General features: G+C 39.1%; 1 protein-coding gene and 2 long non-coding RNA genes across 3 annotated transcripts; 1 reads left to right on the plus strand and 2 right to left on the minus strand.

Annotated features, from left to right (window-relative positions):
- Window positions 1-6516: 6516 nt before the first annotated feature.
- Window positions 6517-7836, minus strand: LOC135438575 (uncharacterized). The gene is made up of 3 exons (XR_010437901.1): window positions 7585-7836; window positions 7367-7526; window positions 6517-7024 (listed from the first exon to the last, which is right to left on the minus strand). It is a non-coding gene; the product is annotated as an uncharacterized LOC135438575 (long non-coding RNA).
- Window positions 7837-16029: 8193 nt separating this feature from the next.
- Window positions 16030-16612, minus strand: LOC135438468 (uncharacterized). The gene has a single exon (XM_064696794.1). The coding sequence runs from the start codon at window positions 16610-16612 to the stop codon at window positions 16172-16174; it is 441 nt and encodes a 146-aa protein (XP_064552864.1). The 3' UTR covers window positions 16030-16171.
- A 2965-nt stretch (window positions 16613-19577) lies between these two features.
- On the plus strand, window positions 19578-19994 carry LOC135438758 (uncharacterized). Its single transcript, XR_010437931.1, has 2 exons — window positions 19578-19668; window positions 19728-19994. It is a non-coding gene; the product is annotated as an uncharacterized LOC135438758 (long non-coding RNA).
- Window positions 19995-23335: the final 3341 nt, after the last annotated feature.

Here is a 23335-nt window from a genome sequence, read left to right on the forward strand (position 1 = left end):
ACACACAGACACATTGTGCTAGGGCGCGTATGCAAATACATTTTGGCGCATTAGAAGCAGGAGTGCATCCGAATGCATTGGCCGCTCAAATGTAAATATATTTGCATTGTATTTTGTGTATTTCCGGTTTGCAGACGAATCAAAAATTTTCGCTCAGCTATAGAAAAGGGCAGCTAGCCTAAATAAATGAAAATATGAACAACAATGTTCTGCAGCTCTAACGCTGTTCGAATTGTGGCAATATGCGATGAGCCGAAGCCACAAAAGACAACAAAACTTGTTAAATTAGTTCTGCCACTGACTCTGATGATAATCCACACACAGACACACGCACACACACATATTGATTACAAATGCCAGTACAGGCTATCGGTTTATATTTCATGAAACCCCTCATATCACCATTTACCTATTGCACTTAGAAACTAAGTCAAACAGTTTTTTTTACAATATTTGATGCTATTTCAATTAAAGTGTCAAACAAAAACCAAATACGGCAATATAAAATAAAATCTCGCTTTCATAAAATAACAAGTAGAACTGTAAGGGTCGATAATGCTCAACTTTCGGTTACCCTGTAGCCAATCAGACCTGCCCTTTTTAGCCAGCTTTCCTTAGCGAATATCTTACATACAAATTGTGTTTATTTACAGCATGTTGTGAATTTGTAAGAATATATCTAAACAAAAAGCGCATTCAACTATACATATGTCTATCAAAACGTTAAATAAACTTTTGAAATGCTTTTTGATGCATGTTGAACCAGTTGCTTGGACATACAGGGCAACGAAATATTATAACTTTTGCTCATGCCTCTATTTGCATTTAATTTTTTGCCATTCGAATATCCGGCTATTTTGCTTTGCTTTTAACATAAAATACGATTTTGAAATTGATTTCTAAGCTCTGTGATTTTATACTCTCTATAGAGTTGCGGTTGACAGCGTTCACAACAGACTTCAACTCGAACATGGCTACGGCAAAATGTTTCTTTTTGGAAATTACATATAAATGATGGCAGAGAAAATAGCATTTGCCTTTACATCAAATAGTTACTCTCGCAGGCTACAGTTTTAGTTTTGGTCCAAGCTGGTCAAAACAAACTTTTCTCAATGTACACTTAAGCAAGCTGGCAAATGGACACACAACTGAGGCAACTGCAAAAACTGATGAACTGAACAGCCATATTGCTTCCAATCGAGACCCGTCTGGCAGCGCAGCCACCCACCGTCAGCCAACCCACCGACCGCTGTCAAGTTTATTAGCGACGCTCGATACAACACTGATGATTGGCTGCTTTGCTGCTTTGATAAGCGCACGGGCATTAAGCTGACAAAAAATGTACCAAGCGAACGAAAATGAGAAAATGTTTGGAGGAGCTGAGGCGGAATCAGAGGCAGAAGCAGAGCAGAGCTGAGCAGAATGCGCAAATCCTTTAACACGAAATTAAGACACATAATCCTTGACAAGCAGTAATGGCAATCAAATATGCTAACGCTTGCATTTTCGACAACTAAGCCCGCCGTCAATTGACAAGGCCAGCTCAGGCTGGCCGATGGGCGTGGCAGCAGCAACTATGTTGCCATGTTTGTCAGCAATAGATAACGTTTGCCAGAGCTTTTCGCCGGTAAGCCTTTTGGGCATTTGCTTATCTGGTAAACAAAAAGCGAGGCCTACTTACAGACGCCTGAAAAATGGCCTTCAACCGGCATTAAAACAAAATTTAATCATATCAAAAACCCGCCTGCTTAGGTAAATCTATCACTTTAATTGGAAACGAGCTCATTGTGCGCTCGCACTGCAGTAGTTAAATAATTATAACATGGCTATTGTGGAGGCTAGCAAAAGGTTGAGCGAATGAAAATGGAAATTGTAATTACATTTTTAGCACATTGCAGATTGCTGTTTTCTATAAATTAAATTTCATTTCCCGTTTGCTAACTGTTTGGCTGGCTGGCTGGCAGGCTGGCTGCTGGATGACGACTGAGCCCTATTCGCATTGCATGCGCAGCAGCGCCATTAAACAGCAGTTTCCGGTTTACGCGCTTTGAGTTTCCGCTTCAAACACCGAGAACAACCAAGGCAACAGCAACAACAACAACAATAAGAACAACAGCCACAACAATAATAATACGAGCACAGTGCAGAATGCCTGATTGCTGCTGGTCGAGTGGTGTTCGCGCTGCAGCTGTTGCCGTGGTTATTGTGTGTGCCTTTGTTAGAATTGCTGTTATTATTTTGGTACACAACAATGCCGCCGCTGCGGTCGCAGGCGACGCCGCCTTGCAACATCTTAATATAAGATTCAATTCAGCATAAAAGCCTTACCGCTGCCAGCACTAGGCAAATTTCGTCTTTGTGCCCGCTGCCGCGGACTCTCCAAAACCAGTGGCAGCATGCATACGCACTACAGCCGCAACAACACAACCCAACAACGACAACGACAACGACAACAACAACAGCAACAGCAGTTACAGCAACTGAGTACAAAAGCAATAACCAAGCAACAATTCTATTGCATGCCAGCCACGCCAACAACAACAACAACACACACACACATTTATATATTTTTTTAATTAAACGCAAATCCCTTTGGCAACACCACACGCAACGCGCACCACCAGCAACTGGGGCAAAGCCAGCACCGGAGCCAACAGGCTGCGCTATTTCAAATCACGACGACCGCTTCAAGGTTAAGGCGTTGACTTTGTCGCATGCTGCGCGCGTCTTGAATTGTATTTTACAAAATTGGATATTGCAGAGCTACGAAGTACGAGTGCTTCTTGCACTACGTTTACCATACATATATGTATATTTTTAAATTGAAAGCTACATGAAACGATTTGTATTTTATGATTATAAATAAATATAAAGTATATTCAAATGCAAATTCCCCAAATCTGTAGCAAATTTCCTTTCTAGCAAGAAAACTGTCACCACTTTTTCAAAACAACATCATTCTTGTAAGCAATTTCTTTACAGTTTATTCTTTTAAATAACTCTGCATACAATATTTAAGATATTTTGAAGAATTATGTAATATATAAATTTATATTTGTATGTTTGGTGATACCATTTGATGACGATTCGACTAATTTGCTGTTTCCACAACCGAAACAAACGTACTTGAAGAAATACATATTTTTGTAGAATTTTATTCTTACAATTTCGAATACAAAGTCCCAAAATCTTTAATAAATGTCGAAATGTGTACAAATCAAACTCTCACAACTTTTTTAAAACTCGGATAATTATTACGCTTGAGCGTATTTTCTTCGCAGTTTATTCTGTTAAATAATTCTGTGTGAAATATTTAAGCAATTTAAAAAAGAAAAATTTTTTAAGAAAATATATAATGTAAATAAATTAGAAACGTATTTCTATATTTTACGCCATTTTAATAATGATTCGACTTCTTTTTTGAATCTACATCTAACGTTTAAGCAGTTGTATATTTTAATGAAAATTAAAAAAGGTTTTTAAATATTTTTTTTTTTAAATATACATATAGTAAAAATAATTTAGACGCCCTTTTTAGTGAAGATTCGAATACTTTCTTGATTCTACATCTGAAATTTGCGCATTTAAAAAACTTTATATATATTTTTGTAGAATTTTATTCATTCAATATTAAATACAGTGACAAACACTCTAAAAAATGCCATTTCTAGAAATCAAGCTCTCACAACTTTATCCAAATACTTAATATATTCGCATATATCGTAAATAATTCTGCACGCAATATTTGAACAGCTATGAAAAAATAGGTTGGTAAAATACTCCGACCAGAATACTGTTGTAATTATCACAGAGGACTCGGAACCGTTCATCCCAGGCATAGGTATTTGAACAAAAATAATAATTACATGTTAGTCAAGTAAGAACAGAGAAATTTAGTTGGCTAGTCAATCGAGAAGAGTCGATTTCCCCCGTAATTACCTTATGAATAAATATTACACCAAGTATAGCTCTACGATTAATTAAAGAAGTAAGATAAATCATCTGGCGTCTACGGGAGTATGACGGTAACCGCACACGTGAATCCCAGTTTCATCCACGAAGGGCAAACAACAAGAATTGTTTCAATTCTGTTGAACACGGTCGTAACATGAGAGTCGAATTTAAGCCTATGATCAAGAACCCACCTAGATCATTAACTAAATTACTGATAATATGTAAGAAACCATTTGAAGAAAGCTTAGGAATTCAAGAAGATATTTCCAAAAATAATAAAACTTTGATATGTAATGTTTCGAGGTCCATTTCTAGATTTCAAGCCCTCATAATTTTGTCAAAACTAAACCGATTTGAACGCTTAATGGCATTTTGTTAATTTGTTGCGATCGTAGAATTAACATTCATTTGATATTTTGGTGAAATATATGTCGTCATCCACAGCGCAGCATCATGGCTTCAATTTATGGCATATTTATTAAGATAATAATAAAAAGAAATATTAAACAGACGAAATTTGTTCCTGTCAATTCTGTCCATGTGGTAGTTGGATCCGTTGACAATTGGCCTGATTGTTAGACGGCTTGCATCATGCAAAAAAACGGCCGTGGCTTTAATGATGACTGCGAAGCTAGTTGAATCTCTCTTCCGCTGACATTGAGCAGATTATGAGGCACGTCTGGCATCGCCGGCAGTCAGCACAGCGGTATGAAAGCCCAATTAATATTTCATAAAGGAGCACGTATCCGTCGCTCACATATACATACATAGCGCACAAAAATCCCTCAATCACTGCCAATTAATGTCAGACGCAGGCACTCATATCTGCCAGCCAGCAAGCCAGCCAGCAAGCCAGCCAGCCAGCAAGCCAGCCAGCCAGCCAGAGAGGCAGCTCGAAACGTCATACATAAAAACAATAAATGATTTATACATGAAAACAAAAAGCGTGCGCGTAAAAGCCACAAAAATAAAAATCACACATACAGTCGTATAAGTAGACGGAGAGACAGACAGAAAATCGGTCTGTAGACCACAGCAGGATATAGGAAAACGTGAATTTTGTGAATTTCACTGACATATTTCTAGTACAATTGTATATTTTATTATTCGCCTGAAATCAAAGCAAAATAAACCAAAAAATAGAAGCAAGAACGGTTGCAATTGGGGTGGGGCGAGGATTCAATACCCTTACACCGCGTAATCTGATCTTAGGTGCAAGGTATTTTGATTTTTTACAGCAATCTTTAAAATAAATGTTTCATTTTATTTTTGTGTAACTAAAACTTTGCACCACAATTATAGACGGTTTTTCATGGACATACATACATACACTTCTTCATGCAGTCGCAAAAGCTTTCTTCGACGCGTTACGTGTTTTATAATAAAATTATAACACCCTCGGCAAGGCTGTAAGAGTAAACGTAGCAAAATAAGGCAAGCAGCAAGTACAGAGCCTGATGTCTATCTGTCTGACTGTCCGTACAATAAAAAGCAGCAGCAAAGGACATGCCAATACAGACAGAGCAAAGTAAATGCTATTCGCATGCGAGAAAGCAGGCAATCGAGCGTGCAGACCCTCCGGACCTAAGCCATTGATGGAGACATCGGCAAGGCAGACAAATGAAGTTCTCTGTATTATGGACAAATGTATAGCATACAATTTGGGACAGCTAATTGGCAGTTTAAATTACGGTATGTCGTGCGTCCATATATGGACTAGCTTTAAATGTACAATTAAACGACATGCACGGTTATGGCACAAACTAATTGCTGGTTTTATCAATGGCCACTCTCCCTTCTTTTATTTATTTTTTGTTTGTTATTGGCAACAACAAAATCCGGCACAACAAAAGCCAACAAATTAATTTGCATTTCTATTATTTTCATAAATAACACAGCAGAGAATCGCTGTGGTCATGTCCATGGCACTTCCGTCTGCCAAAATCAGTGCATCTGCAAAAACAATGACGTTTGGTCCGTGCCAAAAAATAAACAATTTAAGTCAATTTAAATTTCTGATGATTTGCAACTGTCAGTTGGCCGAGGGGCAGCCGAGCCCCCACTCCGACGCCAATGCTGCCAGCAACTGTGACTGCGGCTGCGGGCCACGAAAAAAGAATCAACTAACTCACCACACTATCAGTCACACTTAGTGCATGCTGCACAGTTTCCATTTTGATGAGCACAGCTTGCCGGCAGACGGAAATAACTAAAACAAAAAAAACATCCCAAAAAAAAAAATAAAAAAAAACACAAAATAAACAAATAAAATAGCGCCTGGCGCACAAGAAAATTTGACAGCACAAAAAAAATGTGTATGCATATTACTATATATATATATTTGTACATACATCCTATATATATATAAATATATATAACCAATGGAGCTATGGCGGGTCTGACGCAATGGCTAGATGACTGTGACGAAAAAAATACCACAGCGAGCAAAAACAAATGCTCTGAGTGCAAACATTTGCACGCACGCACAAATCAAAACATCAACAGAAGAAAATAAAAAACAACACATTTTTTTTGGTTTTTCTTTTTTGTTTTTTTTTTTTTCGCCAAAAAACCAACAGCACGTAGCACCGCCCCCTCCCCCCTGTCGCCAGTACACACACAATCTCCTTCTCGCTCCTCGACGCCGCTGTTTGCATGAAAAGTCGCGGCAACATTGTACGTATTTGACATTTTAAACGGGCCAGTCGCCACTTGTCAATCTTTGTAAAAGTTCGCATTTCACATATTTCCGCTTTGCTCTAGCCTTTGTTTTGATTTTCGATTGTTAAGCGGCCTGCAATATGGGACTGTGTGTTCGAGTGTGTGTGCTTTTCATAGGATTCCTTTTTATTTTGTTTGACTTTTTTGTAGACACATACTCATGGCATTTCTGCTGGCAAATGGCTTTCCAAACGCTGCGCCCGCCAAAGTCAGCCTAAAAGTATGCAAATAAAATATGCGCTCTTATCTGTTTGGCATTGGCTCTTGTTGGTTTGGGCCCATTGGCCGAACTCCACGCCAACTGCCCCGCTGCGTCGGCTGCCCGTTAACATTCGTCCTGCGGCTTGCGCTGCTGTGGCAATGCGTTTAAGAGTAGAATAAAAACCAAAACGAAACAAAAAGCGGCGCCAAAAACAATGTTTTAAAAACGGGTTTTGGGCAACATTTCGACATACTTTACTCCCTGGCACATGCTAAATGCCGGATCAGGGCATAGTTACCATTTACACGTCTGGCGGCCCATCCGCAGCGTTGCAATCAACGGAATTGAAATCGTTTGTTGTTGTCGCTGCAGAGTTGCCTGACACGCTGCCAGTTGCGACTCATATGTTCTGCACAAAAAGTTACTTCTGCTTTGTGCCTTGCCAAACTAAAACAAAAAGTAACTACTAACTTGTTAAACTTTACCTACCCTGTAGACATAAACCTAGCGGGTTCTTGGGTTATTGGTAAGCTGAACACACTCTTGTGTTAGAGTTTTGCAACTGCAGTCCTTGGGCAGCACAAAGTCAATCGACAAGTTGTTATTCTTTCTCTGCTAGCACAATAACTACATGTGCAGGCCTATTAAGCTACAGGGTATTATCACAGTCGCAATGCAGGCCCATTTAAAAAATATTTTGCGCTTACTTTGCTTTGTTTTTGTGCTGTCATGTGCACTTATTTCTAAATAATTGAAAAGTTATTTCAAAACAAAAGCACCACGCGAACTGAAGTCAGCGTCAAGAGCGTCTAGAAAATTTATATAGATTTTTGCGTCGGAATGAGAAGAGAGCTGCTCGACAAAATCAAGGACTCGCTCATATGTTAGCTTTATGGTGCCATTTTGTTAATTTATTTCACTTGCTTGACAGTTTGTTTTCAAATTTTTTCAATTTTTTTTTTTAGTTTTTTCGGTTTTTAGATTGTTGATGTTTGGCTACTTGGTTTGGGTTAAGCTTTTGTCTTTTGCAGTGAGCTCACGCGCTGGGCGAGCTACATTTTTCGCATTCCATTTTAGTGCAGCGCATTTTTTGCGTGTGTCTGTGTTATTGCCGCTGTGGTTTTGACATAAAGTGCGCTTATAAAAAACCGCCAAGTTAGAAGGGCGCTGGTATAAAATATTTTGATGAATGTAACGTTCCAAACGAGCCAAACAAACTACAAAAAAAAAAAAAAAAAACACACAAACAAAAAAAAGAAAAAGGAAGAAACAAAAACTAGATAGCGTTCAAATAGCTGATAAATTTGTGCGCCAAAAACAAATGGTTAAAGTTTGAAATTGAAATTGGGACAAAAGGCAATGGCAGTGCAAAAGTACAGCGTCGTCAGCTTTTAAAGGTTGATAACAACAGCAGTAAATATACAAAAATAAAAAATGTACATAATAAATACATATCTCAATCACAAAACGACAATAGAGCAAAAAGGATAACAGGGCGAGCTGCATGCAAATATGACAGCGACAAATAGACAAATAAAAAACCAAATGAATATGAAGCGTTGTTTCCTATTTCCCGTTTGTTGTTGCTTTTGTTGTTTTCTTTTGTTTTTTCTCTTTTTGTTGATGTTGATTAAACAAAGACAAGAAAAAGAGCTGCGCAGATTTAAAAAAATCTATACTAAAAACTGACTGAACCAGAAAAAAAACAAGCAAATACAAATAAATACGTAAATGAAAAGTGTAGAAATATGTAGGTATGTACGTGTACATACATACATATATACATACATTCCAAATATAAGCTGTTTTCATTTTGCAGCATCAAAGATTTTTTAGATGTTGAGATAAGGCAAGCGACTAAATAAAAACCGCACACAGACACATTGAGAATTGGATAGAGAATGAGACAGAGAAAAAGAGCGAGTGAGCGAGAGAGAGCCACACGTACAAGTGCAGGTCCATTTATCTTCTGTCACTGTACGAGTGCTTCCGTTTTTGTAATGAATGTCCAGCTGTGTGCATTGCCATTGCCCCGCGGGGCTGAAGACGGCCACAGCCACAGCCAAAACAAACCAAACTAAACCAAACCCACTCAGTACAATTGTCGCTGGACACTGGATGCTGGCTGCTGGACGCTGGATGCTCGCTGAAAGGCGTCTTTTATGCCGCTTGATAAGATAAGCCATGCTTAAAATATACGTCTATATACACACACATATACACATTATATATATATTATATATATATATATATATTTAGATGTGTACCAATGTGTACTGCAAAAGATACACTGCACAAAGTGTCAGCTACCCAAGATCTCAGAGACAAAAGGCGAATGTGCAACTTGTATGCGCCGCATTCTTAATCCAGAGTTTTGTCATTACGCTTTGCTCTCTTTATTTCCGTTTGCTTGCAGATTTGCGTTATTACCCCACCCAAGCCCAGCTGGACCGACCCACCCAACCACCTACACACAGCCTAATTCTTTCGTCTGTTTGGATTGGACAGATTTTATTGCATTTCTTTTATTTTAACATTTGCCAGAGCAATTCGAGCATTGTGCAAGTGGTGCAAGGAAGGGTGTGGGCCAGTAGAGAAATGAAGGGATTTACAACACAGGACTAAATATCAGCACTGCAATCAAAGATTTGTACGGCTGGCAGAACAACAAGGAATGCCTGATATAAAGCGATGAACGGCTTCCTTACAGCTTAGCTGCCCTGGGGCACATTCATTGTGTGGGAACAGGTGCACAGCATTTAATCCGACATGCACAAACAGTCTGATATCATTTTACCTACAAAACGTCTACTCTAAGCAGAAATAATACAAATTTTCCAATAATAGTAGCATTGATATCACTATTTTGTGTTTACGAAAATAATTATAGTTCTCTCTAATTATAATCTGATGATTATGAAAACAATGCCGATGCCAATTCAATAGAATGTAAGCGGCTTTAGCTTCTTCCCTTTCAACAAATGTACAAGCTTATTAAAGATAAAAGAGCACGCGGCCTGCAGTTTACTTTTAGGTATAATTAGCCACATTAAAAAAATGTTAACGAAATTGCTGGAATTTATTATAGCTCAAATAATTTCTGAAAGTAATACTTTTAAATTAATTAATATTACTTAATCACAATAAATATGCTTTGCTATATTAAGCTTTATTTTACATATCAAAAAAAAGCTTAAATGCCCAAGCGTATTAATTTTATATTTTTACACAAATGCGAGCTTACAAATATATTTGAAAACATTTATGAATGTTCGTTTTTTAATGATTTGATTGATAGCATAAATTGTCGACAGTTTTTAGTTCGATTGAAATGTAGATGCATTTGCACAATTTCATATTTCCAGATAATTTCGTTCTTTTTTTTATTAATTTTTATACTTTCCCTCATTCATTCCCAGAGGCCCACATTAATTTCATTTCATTACCGAACTCCCCACAAACATTCTAAGCAAATCATCCATTAAATGTGCCACCGAAAAGCAGCAAACAATTCCCTCAACTACGCAAATTGATCAATTTCAATTCAGTGCAAATATCATGGGCGTGATTTTGTTGGGGTGGCACTCCTAATGTCACTCTGTAATGTTGGTAATATAAACTTTTTATTTTACGAACATTCAATACGTACACGTTCTACATAGAGTGACAAAAAAAAATAAAAGGCAGAGCCAAGGAAACCCCAGGCGACACCTTGCCAAATCACAGTAAACTAGAAAAATTTGTCAAAGTTGGCAAGTCGATTCGAATAGCAAAGTTGCCAGATACGATTTTAGCGTCAACTTCTAGTTTATTTGTCTTAAGAAAGCTTTCACTTTGAACAACTCACACATGGCGTTTGATTCCGTCTGCTTTTGGGTACTGCTGACCTTCCCCGTGCGCATTACCTTGTACATGGCACACGTTTATCTCCTGAATGTGGTTTCCCTTCTTAAGTTGATATGCCTCGCTCTGAGACTTTTGGTGGAGCTGCTGATATACACCAGACGAAAGATACGAAACATTTGTCATCAATTGCGCATTGAGGCGCCCCGGGTAGAACTCTTGGAACTGGTGCTGCCGATAATCTTCACAGAGCTGCGCTACCTGCTGGTGTTCGTATTGATAGCGATGAAGCTGGTGCGCCTACAGAGCGATTTTCTTGGTCGGCTGAGTCTATTGCTGCGGAGTTGGGCGAGCGCACGCACCTGGTTAACCAAGCTGCGACTGCGTTAGAGCTACAAATTATCTAGTGAGTGCAATAAACGCTAGCGAACCGCAAGCACATGAAATTTAATGCTCTTCTCGAATACTTTTGGTTTTTGGGGATACGGCCAGTTGCAGGCAGCCGCAACCGGTCGGTATTCGCAATTCGCAATTCGTATTCGCTTTTAGCGTGCGCAATTACACTTGAAGAAATCCTGGGGATTTCGGGCGAAAATCCATTTGTCACAATGCTGAGTACGTGAGCAGCGCTGACTGCCGCAGTCGCAATGGCCAGCAGTGCGTGCAAATGTGTCGCTTGGGTCCTGTTCGGAATACTGCGGAGTCCTGTGACTCGACTGCTGCTGCTGCAGTGCATTGCTGCACAGCTGCATTGCCGCGGCTCTATCACAATGACACTTCATTTCAGTTGGCCTCTGCGGCAAGGACAACATTTGGCCAAAATATATATATGTGCTCGTGTATGTACAGTATGTAGGTAGTATGTCTATAAGCATTTCTAGGGTTCTTTTTAAATGAAACAAGAATAAAGAAAGAGGTCTGCAGCCTCTGTCAGGCCATAAATAGTTGGGAAGTTATTTAAAACTCTATTTTCCACCAACTGTTCCTTTAAGGTTTATACGACCCATTGACAGATGCAGTTTTGCATATAATACTCATTTTTCGAGAATCCAGTCGTAGCCAAATACACAAATATTGGGTTCAGAACTGATTTCTTATATGCGTTACAAACATCATAACATAGTTAAAATACTCTGTCAGTGTTGAAAATAAAATATACACTAAACTGTATTCAAGTTAATTAAATTTGTCTATAAAAAATAGAAATGTTTCCAAAAGCATGTTTACCTGTTGGGCAAGAGCTTCACAACACTCTCTTTTTGTCTCGCTCTCTCTCTCTTTCTCTCGATTTGCGCGCCAATTTCTTTTAAGTAAAAAAGCTCAGACCAAAATCCAAGCGACGCGTAGTTGTTTGATTATTTAATATACTTTTAAGGCGAACTGCTAAAAGACTTATTGCACTTTTTAACACACACATACCGCGAACTCATTGCGTTAAGTAGCAATTTGTTGATTCAAGTTTGTTAGGAGTAAAAAAAAGGGTCTTATACACACGCGCAGAGGATACGACCGATCAACAGGACACACGCGTACACACTAAATAAGCTCGCGCATTTAATAAGCCGGCGTTTGCATTAATATGTACAATAGCAGCTAAGAGCCCACAACTATTGAGGCGCCGAAGCTCACGCCCACATCAATGCATGCTCGCTTCTTTGCGAAAGCGCATTCAGCTAGATTGGGCTAACGGGATCAAAAGCGTTACGCCCAATCGCATGAACGTGTGAGCATTTAAATTATCTCCCGCTCACGCCATCCACAATACGCTTACTCTCTGGTGCAGCTGCAGCTAGCAGTCTATACACATAACGGAATCAAAAGCGTTGGCACCAAAAATGTATCAACAGTGGTGGAATAAATTATCTCCCACGTTCGCAACATGTCCACAATTTCCACTCTCCATTCTAAATGTTATTTAAGTAAGTGCTTTTAGTCCGTTAATTAATGCAAGTGCGCTAAATACAGTCGTCAGATTATACGATAATGTTTGTAAGCTTGTAATTGCTGAGTTTTTGATACAAGTAGCCATGGTAGCTGTAGTTTGTTATTGATACAATTTAGAACATGTGTTTGGGGTATCCGAAAGCTTTTTAATGCGTAGTTTGATTAGGATAGCTTAAAAGACAACATTTGTTTTCATACTTTCTACGGTAGCTTTATATTTGACTAACGGGTATTGCCCAGCCTTGCTCGTGAAAAGTTTGCTGCTAAGAATTTCAGATATTAAAATTCCCCGACCGTGGAATCTTCTATTAAAAAACATGTTTATGTGCATCGAATAAGGTAAAAATCTGGAAGCCGGAAAATAAACTTTCGCTTAATAAACCTTTGACTGTGCATTCGTGAGCTTGCGAAAAAATGTATCAAATAAATTCTCTAAAAGATCTTTGACAAAGAGTTTAAGACCGATAATAAATATATAATATATTTTATTAATTTTATAATATGTAAATCTAAAAACACTATGTGTCAAAACAATGTAGACTTGGTTATAAGCAATCGAATAATGATAGTATTATACATCTGCTAACAAGCTTCGTCTTTGTGAGCATGACTTAAGCTTAAGATAAGGAAAAGGGTAAGTTAAAACATATTATTAAGCTTAAGCTAAAGAAAAGGGTAAGTTAAAACATATTATGTAGGATTTATAAGTTGAAAAAAAATACTCGCACTTTTTCTCGTTGTTTTTTAAAAACAAAAAACATTTTTATGACAACACAGTTAGCTTAGATGATGTTTGGCCGAGCCTGGTTTGTTCTTCCAGACATTACCTCCAATCGCACTGTAATCTCCGCTTTGGGCTAAACTGTGGAACATACTTTGTGAGTGGGAAACCTGCCTAACCTCTTTCTCCTTCTAGCCTTGTTGATCGGATTTCGCAATAAATTCTGAGTGCATTAGGGGACGCGCCCCATGATAAAGCACTCGCATAAAAAATGTTCAACGACTTTTTGAAGTAGATGAGATTAGAGTAGGTGGATGGATGGATGGCACGGCACTTGAACTGATGACTGGATGGGGACTAATTGTTGTTGTGGCTGGGCATATTTGTGCAACTCTTTAATCGACGTTACATAATAGAATTACATGCATGTTGAGCGCATTGAGTATAATTGAAAACTATTTTTAATTAATGAAATGTCAACACACGGCCCCCGCTTAATTGCCAGTCGTCATTAAATTGTTTTTATCCACATACAGGAATAACAATGATAAAAACAAAAATATTAACAGTAATATGTAAGTACAATAACAATATATAATTCAGAACAAGCAAATAAAACGCAAGTCCACAAACAACATTGAAGGGAATAAAAAATGTTTGTAGACTGCTACAATGAAATATCAGACCGCAAAAAAAAAGGTTAATTGACCAACAAATAACTTAATTAAATCAAATGAAAATTAAAAAAAATCAATTTTTAATGAGGTTCGCCGGTGTTGACCTCATTTCAATTATGAACAACAAGAGTGACATTGCCGGCATTCACTCGCCGAGGTAAGTATATGTAAGGCCAATCCGCCCAACCGGAAAACAACGGGCCAACTGACGGGTCCGCGTTGAACTTATCTCACCGCTAGCAATTACGATATTTCCGAATATGCGGAGAAGGGAAACTTAAAATAATAATTAAAGCACTTAAAATGTTTGTTGTCTGTAATTAAAAGTGGAGGGCTGGAAAACTATTAATTAGGGGTGTACGTTTTAAAAGTTTTATTATTTTTAATTTTATGAAAACTTGACTGATAATCGCCATTAATTGTACGTGTATGTTTGTGGCTTGACAGGTTGAAGAGTGAAATGCACAATCCAAGGAAAAGTACCAAATAACGAGAAAGTAAGGATACCTTCGGCATGCCGAAGATTTAATACCCATGAAGGCATTTCGTTTAAGCAGATATATAAGAACAGTGCAGCTCGAAAATGCGTTTTTTGGAATACCTTTAAAAACAGAATATTTCGCCTTGTAAGATCCGGCTATTCCACCGATCTTTCCTATAGCAGCTATATTATATAGTGGACCGATGTTGATAAGAGTTGGCATATACATATATGAAAATCATAGTGGAACTAATAAATCCAAAGTTTAGTCGAGTTATCTTAAAAAAAAATGATTCCCAGATTAGAGCCAACACTTCGACCGATCGATCAATAGCAGAGCATAGTGAAACTTATAAATGCATGGTTTGGTTAAGATATCTTGATAAGCAAAATAGTTTTTCATACAAGAACATACTTTTGGTCCGATCGTGCAGCAATATAATAATAATTTCGATCCGGCCGGTTCCGACATATATACTGTCTGCAACAGAAGATGGCTTCGAATGTATATACTTTATGGGGTGGGAGATCTCTCCTTCTATACGTTACACATTTCATGATCAAAATTATAATACCCTCTGCCAGGGAATAAAAACTGTTAAAATTAAATAGAAATTCATAACAAATAAAATCCTTGCTTAAAAGCCGTGTGCAATCGAATTAATTGCCATAAATATTTACATTTTCTGTACCATTCTAAAGCTATTTTCATAATTAAATCGAGTACGAAACGAAAAATGTAATAATTTAGGCACAAAATGACCATACAAATGTAAAAAAAAAACCACTCGAAAATAATAGAAACAAAATCGACAATGAACCAATTTGAGAGTCCAATTGAAATGAAAACCATTTCGAATACTCGACAACTTTTCGGCTGGTTCTTGTGGCCTGCAATCGATTGCAAAATTGCAAAAAACCAAAAAAAACATCTATTTATATATATATATATATATATATTTAATAAATAGCTCAAACAACTACTTAAAACAACAACTCGCAAATGGAAACCATTAACAGCTTAAAAATATTTAATTACCAACTCTGACCGCCGCAGCGAATGGTGGCATGGCAAATTGCGTAGGCTGGGTTGGGGGAGGGTGGGGGTCGTGAGCCTGCCACCAAATTGCAATTAATCTTCTTTTAACAGCAAACTTTTGATCCGCTTTATTTGCATTTCACTGTGGCGCAAACACAAACAGAAAGCAGCAGCAACACGAACACGAACACGAACAACAGCAACAGCAACAGCAACAAGAGCGCCAGGAAAAATAACGAAAATGCTTGTCATAAAAATTTATCAAGGGTTAAAAATTATGTTACGCATTTCATTTCGGTGGCTGTGAAATGATTTATGCAAAATCTGTGCCCTAACCAAAGCGAACCGCCAACAACAACAAAAATGAATATAAATTGTGCAATTTCTTGATATTTTTTTTTTGTTGCTTTTTTGCCACAGTTTTTCTCAACTTTTTATGTCCGGCAAATTAATTTAAAACTGTCTTATAATAACAACAACAACAAGCAAGGGTCAGTACATTGCACATTATTTATAATCTCACATTGAACTCGTGGTGGCAGGATGGGGGATGGTTAACTTGTTAACTTGGACCACTTTGAGCGCTGCCTTAGCCGATGATAATTTTCTTAAAGCCAAAGACGCTCGGATAGTAGCCAGCGTAGCCACCGTAGTCGCCATAGCCACCGTAGCTGTAGTATGGCGAGCTGTAGTAGCCAGGATAGCCCCAGCCGTAGCCGTAGCCAACTGGTGGTGCGCCACCAATCCAGGCCGGGCCGGCTCCGGCCACGCCGAATAGGAATGAGCGCGCATGACGAGCTGCTCGCTGCTCCGACGCCGGATTGCCGGCAATTTCCTGCTCCAATGACAGCAAATCCGTTTTTACAACGCCAACTGGCGCCACTTCCTTGTCAACAGCTGCGTCGACGCCGACACCGATGACAGCCGCCGACGCCGCCGCCGCTGCCTCAGTCAAGTGCGTGCCCAGCGACAACATCAACAGCAGCAGAGGCAGCATCAGTAGCGACTGCGACGCCAGCGGCGTGTACATAGTGTGCATATTTAAATATAAACGTTGAAAATATGATATTTCAATTTGTTTCAATTGCTGGCCGCAGCGATTTCTCGGCTTCAATGTTCAACGCGCAACTGTCGCTCAAAGAGCGAAAATCTATTTGCTATTTATATGGAAAAATTCGTTGGCCAATGATGCGACATCTCTTTTAAATTCAGCTAATTTTATTCAACGCAAATTGTTTTAATGAAACACATCAGTGTTGGAGCACAGAACACACAAATTGTGTGCTAACGAACACTTTGGAGGGGGCTGAGGCATTCAACGTGGCCAAAAACAAATTCAGTTTTCGGCAACAGCACGAACTCTTGATGCCCTTACTAAATATAGAAAACAAAGGCAAAAAAACTTGGTATTTCAAATATGTCTTTGAAAATATAACAAAATTTGTGCTCAACATAAATAAATGCCGGTAAAATTTTGTTCAAATTCTGTATCAAACAAAAAAGATTGCAACGCCAGCTATTTAACCTTTTTTTTAATACAATACTTGAACGTATTTTTCATGAAAAGTTTAATAAATCTAAGACCAAATCTGCCAGACCAGGTGATATGTGTTCAATTTCAGAGTTATTCGGATTGATAAGATTACGTATTTAATGTTATATGCTTAAATACTCAAAATTCCAAGATCTTCAAATCAGTTGAAATCAAGTTATTAAAGCATGACAAGGTCTGTCATATGCCGCATGCACATATGAGCACACCGGGCGAGCTTATTACATATTACGCATACGCGGCGTGGCCTGCTGACAGCATGATGTTGTCTCGTTGTTTGCCAATTGACACATTTCGTGTTCAAATATGCGTAAATAACAATTATTGTAATTTTTTACAGAATGCCGCGCAGCGAGACAAAGCACAGACTTGTTACGAGCAACACCTACATATAACCTTAGCCGTGCCTGAACCTTGAACTTGAGTGACAGTGTCAAGTGGCAGCAGCTGCTACATGGCGGCAATGTGTGCCGATGTGTCAACGGTTTAGATTGCGTTGCATGATTTGCAAGAAAAATGAAGACAATAGTTGAATTTTACACTTACCACTCGTCTGGCTGTCATTGTTGTTGCCGGTAGCAAGAGGCAACAGCAACAACAACAGAAACAGCAACAACAATAATAACAAGTTGCGCTGTCAGCGCGTCACGCGATTTGTTGGTTTGAACAAGCATGAAATGAATATATTTGTCATCAAGCAAAGTTATGACGGCCAACATTGCCAAGTTCCCCCCCTTCTATTAGCAAGAATTGAAGAAAAAAACCCCCGTCAGTCAGTCGGCACTGAGTTACTAAATTTGCGTTTTAATTCTATTTGCACATTCAAGTCAAGAGCACAAATGCGATTTCGTACTCTTACCAATGCGATAACCGATAGCAATAAGAAACTGCGCAGCGCTCACAATCAACACAAACTTTTCGCGGGGCTGTAAGTGTCACTGTGTCTGTGTCTGTATCTATGTCTGTGTCTGTGCCTGTGTCGGTGTGTGCGGCTATGTGTGTTTGAGGAAGTCTGTGTGTCAACAAATGGCTCGAATGAAATTTATAAGCAAAGTTACAAAAGTGCACTGGCGCAAGTTGATAAGGGTATATGCCTTGAGTTGGTTTATACATTTATGAAGAGCTCTCTCTTCGACGATGGACACCCGTGCATAGATAGGGCCCAATACAGCATAGTTGTGGTCTCGCAAGTTCTAATGGAGGTCAATAGGCCAAAATAAACAAGGCAAATGTATTAATATTGAAAAGTGAAGCCAAAGTTTGAATGAAGTTAATTAAATGTTATGCTACAGGACGCACGTCAAATATAAACTAGCGATAAGACTGAATTGAATCTGCACAGAAACCATTCTTGTTGTTTGCCCTTCGTGACTTAAACCGGGATCCTCGTTATATTCCAGTAGACTTCTTGCTTCCTTAATTAATAGAACTATGCTTGGTGTAATGTTTATTCATAAGTTAATTACCGATGAAATCGACTCTTCTGGGCTGACTAGCCAACTAACTTTCTCTGTCCCTACTAGACGAACACGTAATTATACACCTTTATCGCTTCAACTTTGTTCAATTAACAATGCCTTAAATGAACCGTTCCGAGTCCTCTGTGATTACGACAACAAGCATTACAGACCATTCTGCTCGGAGTCTTCTCTCATAATATATATATAAGAACTCATCTATTATAAACTATTAAGCAAGTAGATAGTTAAATCCATAGACGGTTGGGCGGGAGTGTGCATTTCATCGGGATTCGCGCGAAAAAATAATTAATTTTTAGCACATTTTCAGAAGTGTAAATTATTAAATTATATAATTAACTAACTGCTACAGCCCAGCATACCCATATTAAACGAGTTTTATTAACAGCCAAATCCATAAGCTTCTGTGCCTTAAAAACTATTTAATACCAAAATAATGCTGAGTAATTGTTTTTATAACTGAACGCAGCAAAGTGTCTCATTTCTGTAGAGTAATTAATTATGCTGTTAATACAATAAATAAATGTAATGTCAATAGTCATAAAAAAAAATAAAGTGCCCATTTGTGCGCTCTATTATAATGTCATTATTTTTATGATTTTATGCCAGACGATGACAAAATAAAAACAAAAAACAAAACAAAAGCAAACTGAATGAAAGTCAAGAAAACAAACCAAATCCTGCACACTCCATTCGCATGTCAATGGCAAAAAGTTCCCATCACCTTCCAACCTACATATTTTATGGGTAAACTGCGTTTTATTGGAGAATTAAAGGCGATTTTATTGGAACTGTCAGCGAGGTTCATGGCTTACTCAATTATGCAGTCGATGACAGGACCCCCTGTAGAAACTACGTCCATGCGTGACAGCAGTTTTTTTTTATTTAATTAGCTTTGCTTAACGCGCTTAGCGAAACGATTTACTTAGGCACATGAATGTATGTATAAACATATTGCTTAGTTATCTAGAATCTATGATACGGCACAACGCATTTCGCTAAATCATCGTTAGTGTATATTTCCCCCCGCCCAAGCCGGCGGCCTCTAGATGACAGGTTGAGGGAGAAAAAGTTAATTTTTTTTTCAATTTGATATCGCTTAATTATTATTGCAGTTGTTGTTGTTCTTCCCCATGACTTCATTGTTGTTGCTGTTCTTGTTGCTGTTGTTATGACAAGGCACTTTGCGTTGTCATTGTCACTGTCTCACTGTCACTGCCAAGAACTCCTGGCTAATGTGTCCATGATGTCTGCTGTTGCTGTTGCTGTTGCTGCTGCTCTTGTTATTACAGGGGGTTTCCCCAATAATGGATGCTTTTTATGATTTTTATGACATCGCAGCCAGGCAATAAATAAAACACAGTAGCTGTATTGGCAACACACATTCTTGGCAAATCGACTTGAATGGCTTTTTCAGGCTTAGTCTGGCCCCACACTGTCCGACGGTTCGTGGCCCAAAAACAAATGCCAAAGTAATCAGCTTGCTGGGCTCTGTGCAAAAAGTCAGAAAGCAGCTTGCCACCATGTGGCAGCTTTAAATTCCAACAGTCAGCACATTTATACCAAGAGAATAGCGGATTGCAAGCCACCCAAAACGACCCACACACTCGAAACAACTTAACTCTTGAACACATGCCGCCAGCAGGCACATAGAAGAGAAACTTTTGTCACGACGACAGAGGACAGCAACAATGAAGACGACGACAGAAACTTGCACTTCACATACACACACACACAGACAAACACACAAACACACACACACACAATTACACACATGCACGCCCAAAAGTCCAAGCAACATTTAACACAATGGGCACCAAAGAGAAAGCCATTAGCCTGAAAGTGGTAGCAACAGTATGAGATCTGGGACAATGCTACAAATGTGAAATAGATTTCAAATTTAATTTGAATATAAATGTCATATCTATGTGGCATTAGAATATCATTCAATTTAACAGCTGTTTTCACACACAAGCTAAAGAACTTAATTCACGTGTGTTTAAAGGCCTGCAATTAAAATATGTACGTTTTCTGAAAATCTTAGAACTTTTTATTCCTTGCCCTGCAATTTCTTGCAGCTGGTTTTGTGTACAAAATTGTCAGACTATTTTGCCGCCTTTTTATATATTTAAACTTTAAAGATGCGAATGTCTTTCAATGTACAAACAAGTAACAATTAAATTATATCTTACAAATAAAATCACAGTTGTGCCAAAACGAAAATGGCATATAAATTTTGTAAAATCAATCCATCAATTCAAAGAGCATTCATCAATATTTGTCAGCAGTTTCTAGTGTAATTATCCATAGTACAATGGCCCTTATCAATGCTGTATAATTAGCCATATTACAGTTTTGGCATAGAAATACACAAAGAATAGCCAAAAAACTTTGTTTTGTGCGCTCTGTGGCTGTCAGAGCATTTCACAAGTTGTCAAATTTTATGTTGCACCCACACACACACACACACACACACACCACTTTCCCCTCTCCCAGTGCTGTCACACTTACCAACTTACCACAAGCTGCCACAGTATGTAGCAGAGTTTGTCGGTCTGTTGGTTAGCTGGCGTTGGTCTGGCAGATGGTCAGTAGTTTTCTGGCCATTTACAACCCACTCGATACATTTGTGCTACGTGACTGGTCACACTGTGTTTTGGGTACAAGGTAAATATCACTCTGGGGGCAATGCGTGACGTGGCCCACAAACAAACCAAATCGCAACGAAATGTACAATTTGTTAGCCCGAAATTGATTTGGCTTAATTTGTGCACATTTTAAATTGACTAAACATACAATGTATGTGCATGCATAGATATTAATACATATGCGCAGATACATTTGTATATTCAGCTATAAACACAAATAGTTTTAGTCGCTGGCAGCATCCCTAGGGCATATTTAGGACTAAAGCTGTTTTTAAAATATTTACACAGCGCGCAAAACTATGCGCCGCACATATTGCTCATTATGGATGGTAAATACGATACTTATGAGCGTATGTGGCATATGTGGCGTATGTGCAATGCAGACAGCACACACACACACACACACACAGGCGCGTGTATATTATGTGTGTTTCGGCAACATAGTAAATATGCATAGTTAGGTTTGTTATTTGTATTAATGATGGTAAAATGCGCAAAAACTAATATAAAACTTCTTTAATATGAAACGTCAAAACTACTTAAAAAGTTTGACATGCTCAAAAAACGTGGCTAAGGTGAGCCACACACACACACACAAACACACACACAGCCTAAGCCTAAGCGCTGTACGGCAATTTGAGAAATGGTGAATGGGTGTGTGCTTAAGAAAGGTGGCGACGGGGAAGGGGGGTGGTGGAGGAGGCATGGTAATGGTGTATGGTAAGCTAAAGCAAATACCTAACAACAAGCAAATCCCTTGATGAGTTATTAAATCATTTTAAGCCACTTACAACTAAAAACAAATTGAAATATCACGCAATACCTTTGAGAGCAGCGGCAGGCAACGCGGCCCACGCGACTCTAGTTGCTGCTGTTGCTGTTGTTGTAGTAGTTGTTGCTGCTTGTAGCAGGCCAAACGTAACAACTTAATAACGTACTAAGCCTCAAACACACAAATATGAATAGCAAGCAAGTTGCCAGGAATTCCTTGCTTGGCAGCGTTGGCATTTTTGGTCTCACCTCAGCCAGCAGCCAGACGAGCACGTTAGAGAGAGAGAGAGAGAGAGAGAGAGAGGGAGAGAGAGAGAGAGAGAGAGAGAGAGGGAGCGCACGTAGAGCGGGATAGGGAATGAGTGGCAGTGAGGGAAAGTGAGAGCGAGCTGGAACGCTGCTTAGCTGCTGCCCCCAAAACGCTAATAACTTTTAAGCTTCGCCCCAAAAGTTTTTTGCTGCCTGCTGCTAGTTGCCTGCTGCCTGCTGCTTGTTGCTAGCTGCCGGCAACTCCATCTGGCCCACCTTTTGGCTGTGCTGGTTCTTCGTGCCTGACGACGCAACTTCCGCTTTTACCCCATTCAGCTTAATTTCGCAGCGCAGTGGGAGTTTTGGTTGGACAGCGATGCCTGTTGAAAACATGCTCAATAGTTGGCATACATTCTCCTATTGCCAACATGTGTACACACACACACACGCACTCGCCTCCAGTGTGTGCACGGCAACTTGACTCGAAGCCTAAAAGTCAGTCAGCAAAATCAGCGACGCATAGCAAAAGCGGCAGACGACAGGAAGCGACGTGTTTGCAGCGCAAGCAAAACTTTTCATTTAACTTCCATTGGGTGGTCGGCCCCAGGCCGGCTATAACCCGGCGCCACCCACAGCACGCAACCAATACCCAGCCCCATGGCCACACCCATACCCGACCCCGCAAACTACCAGCATTAATATTGTTTTGTGTGCGAAAAAGCAGCCAAAATTACGACACTTGAGTGTGTTAAAAGTTGAGCGCGTTGCTCGCTCATTCGCTCGCTAGCTCCACAAATCGAAAAGTAAGGGAAACAGAAAAGAAAAGAAAAGAACGAAAAAAAAGAAATGGAAAAGAAAAGTGAAAAGTGGCAGAAACTTGTAGAGGGAGCACGCAAAACAGCAAAAGACAGCAGAAAACTTGCCAAAGACTGGCGACGGTGTCGAAAGACATCCTGGTTGCCAGTCTAACGAAGAGACCCACCAACGGCAGCAGCGATGCCACTTCTCACATGCCATGATGGAGCCAAGGAGCAGCAGGAGCAGTTCTTTAGATG

This window comes from Drosophila montana, unplaced genomic scaffold (genome assembly GCF_035044405.1).
Source record: "Drosophila montana isolate Dmon_TW-CO22-7 unplaced genomic scaffold, ASM3504440v1 contig_3848_1, whole genome shotgun sequence".
NCBI classification, from domain to species: domain Eukaryota; kingdom Metazoa; phylum Arthropoda; class Insecta; order Diptera; family Drosophilidae; genus Drosophila; species Drosophila montana.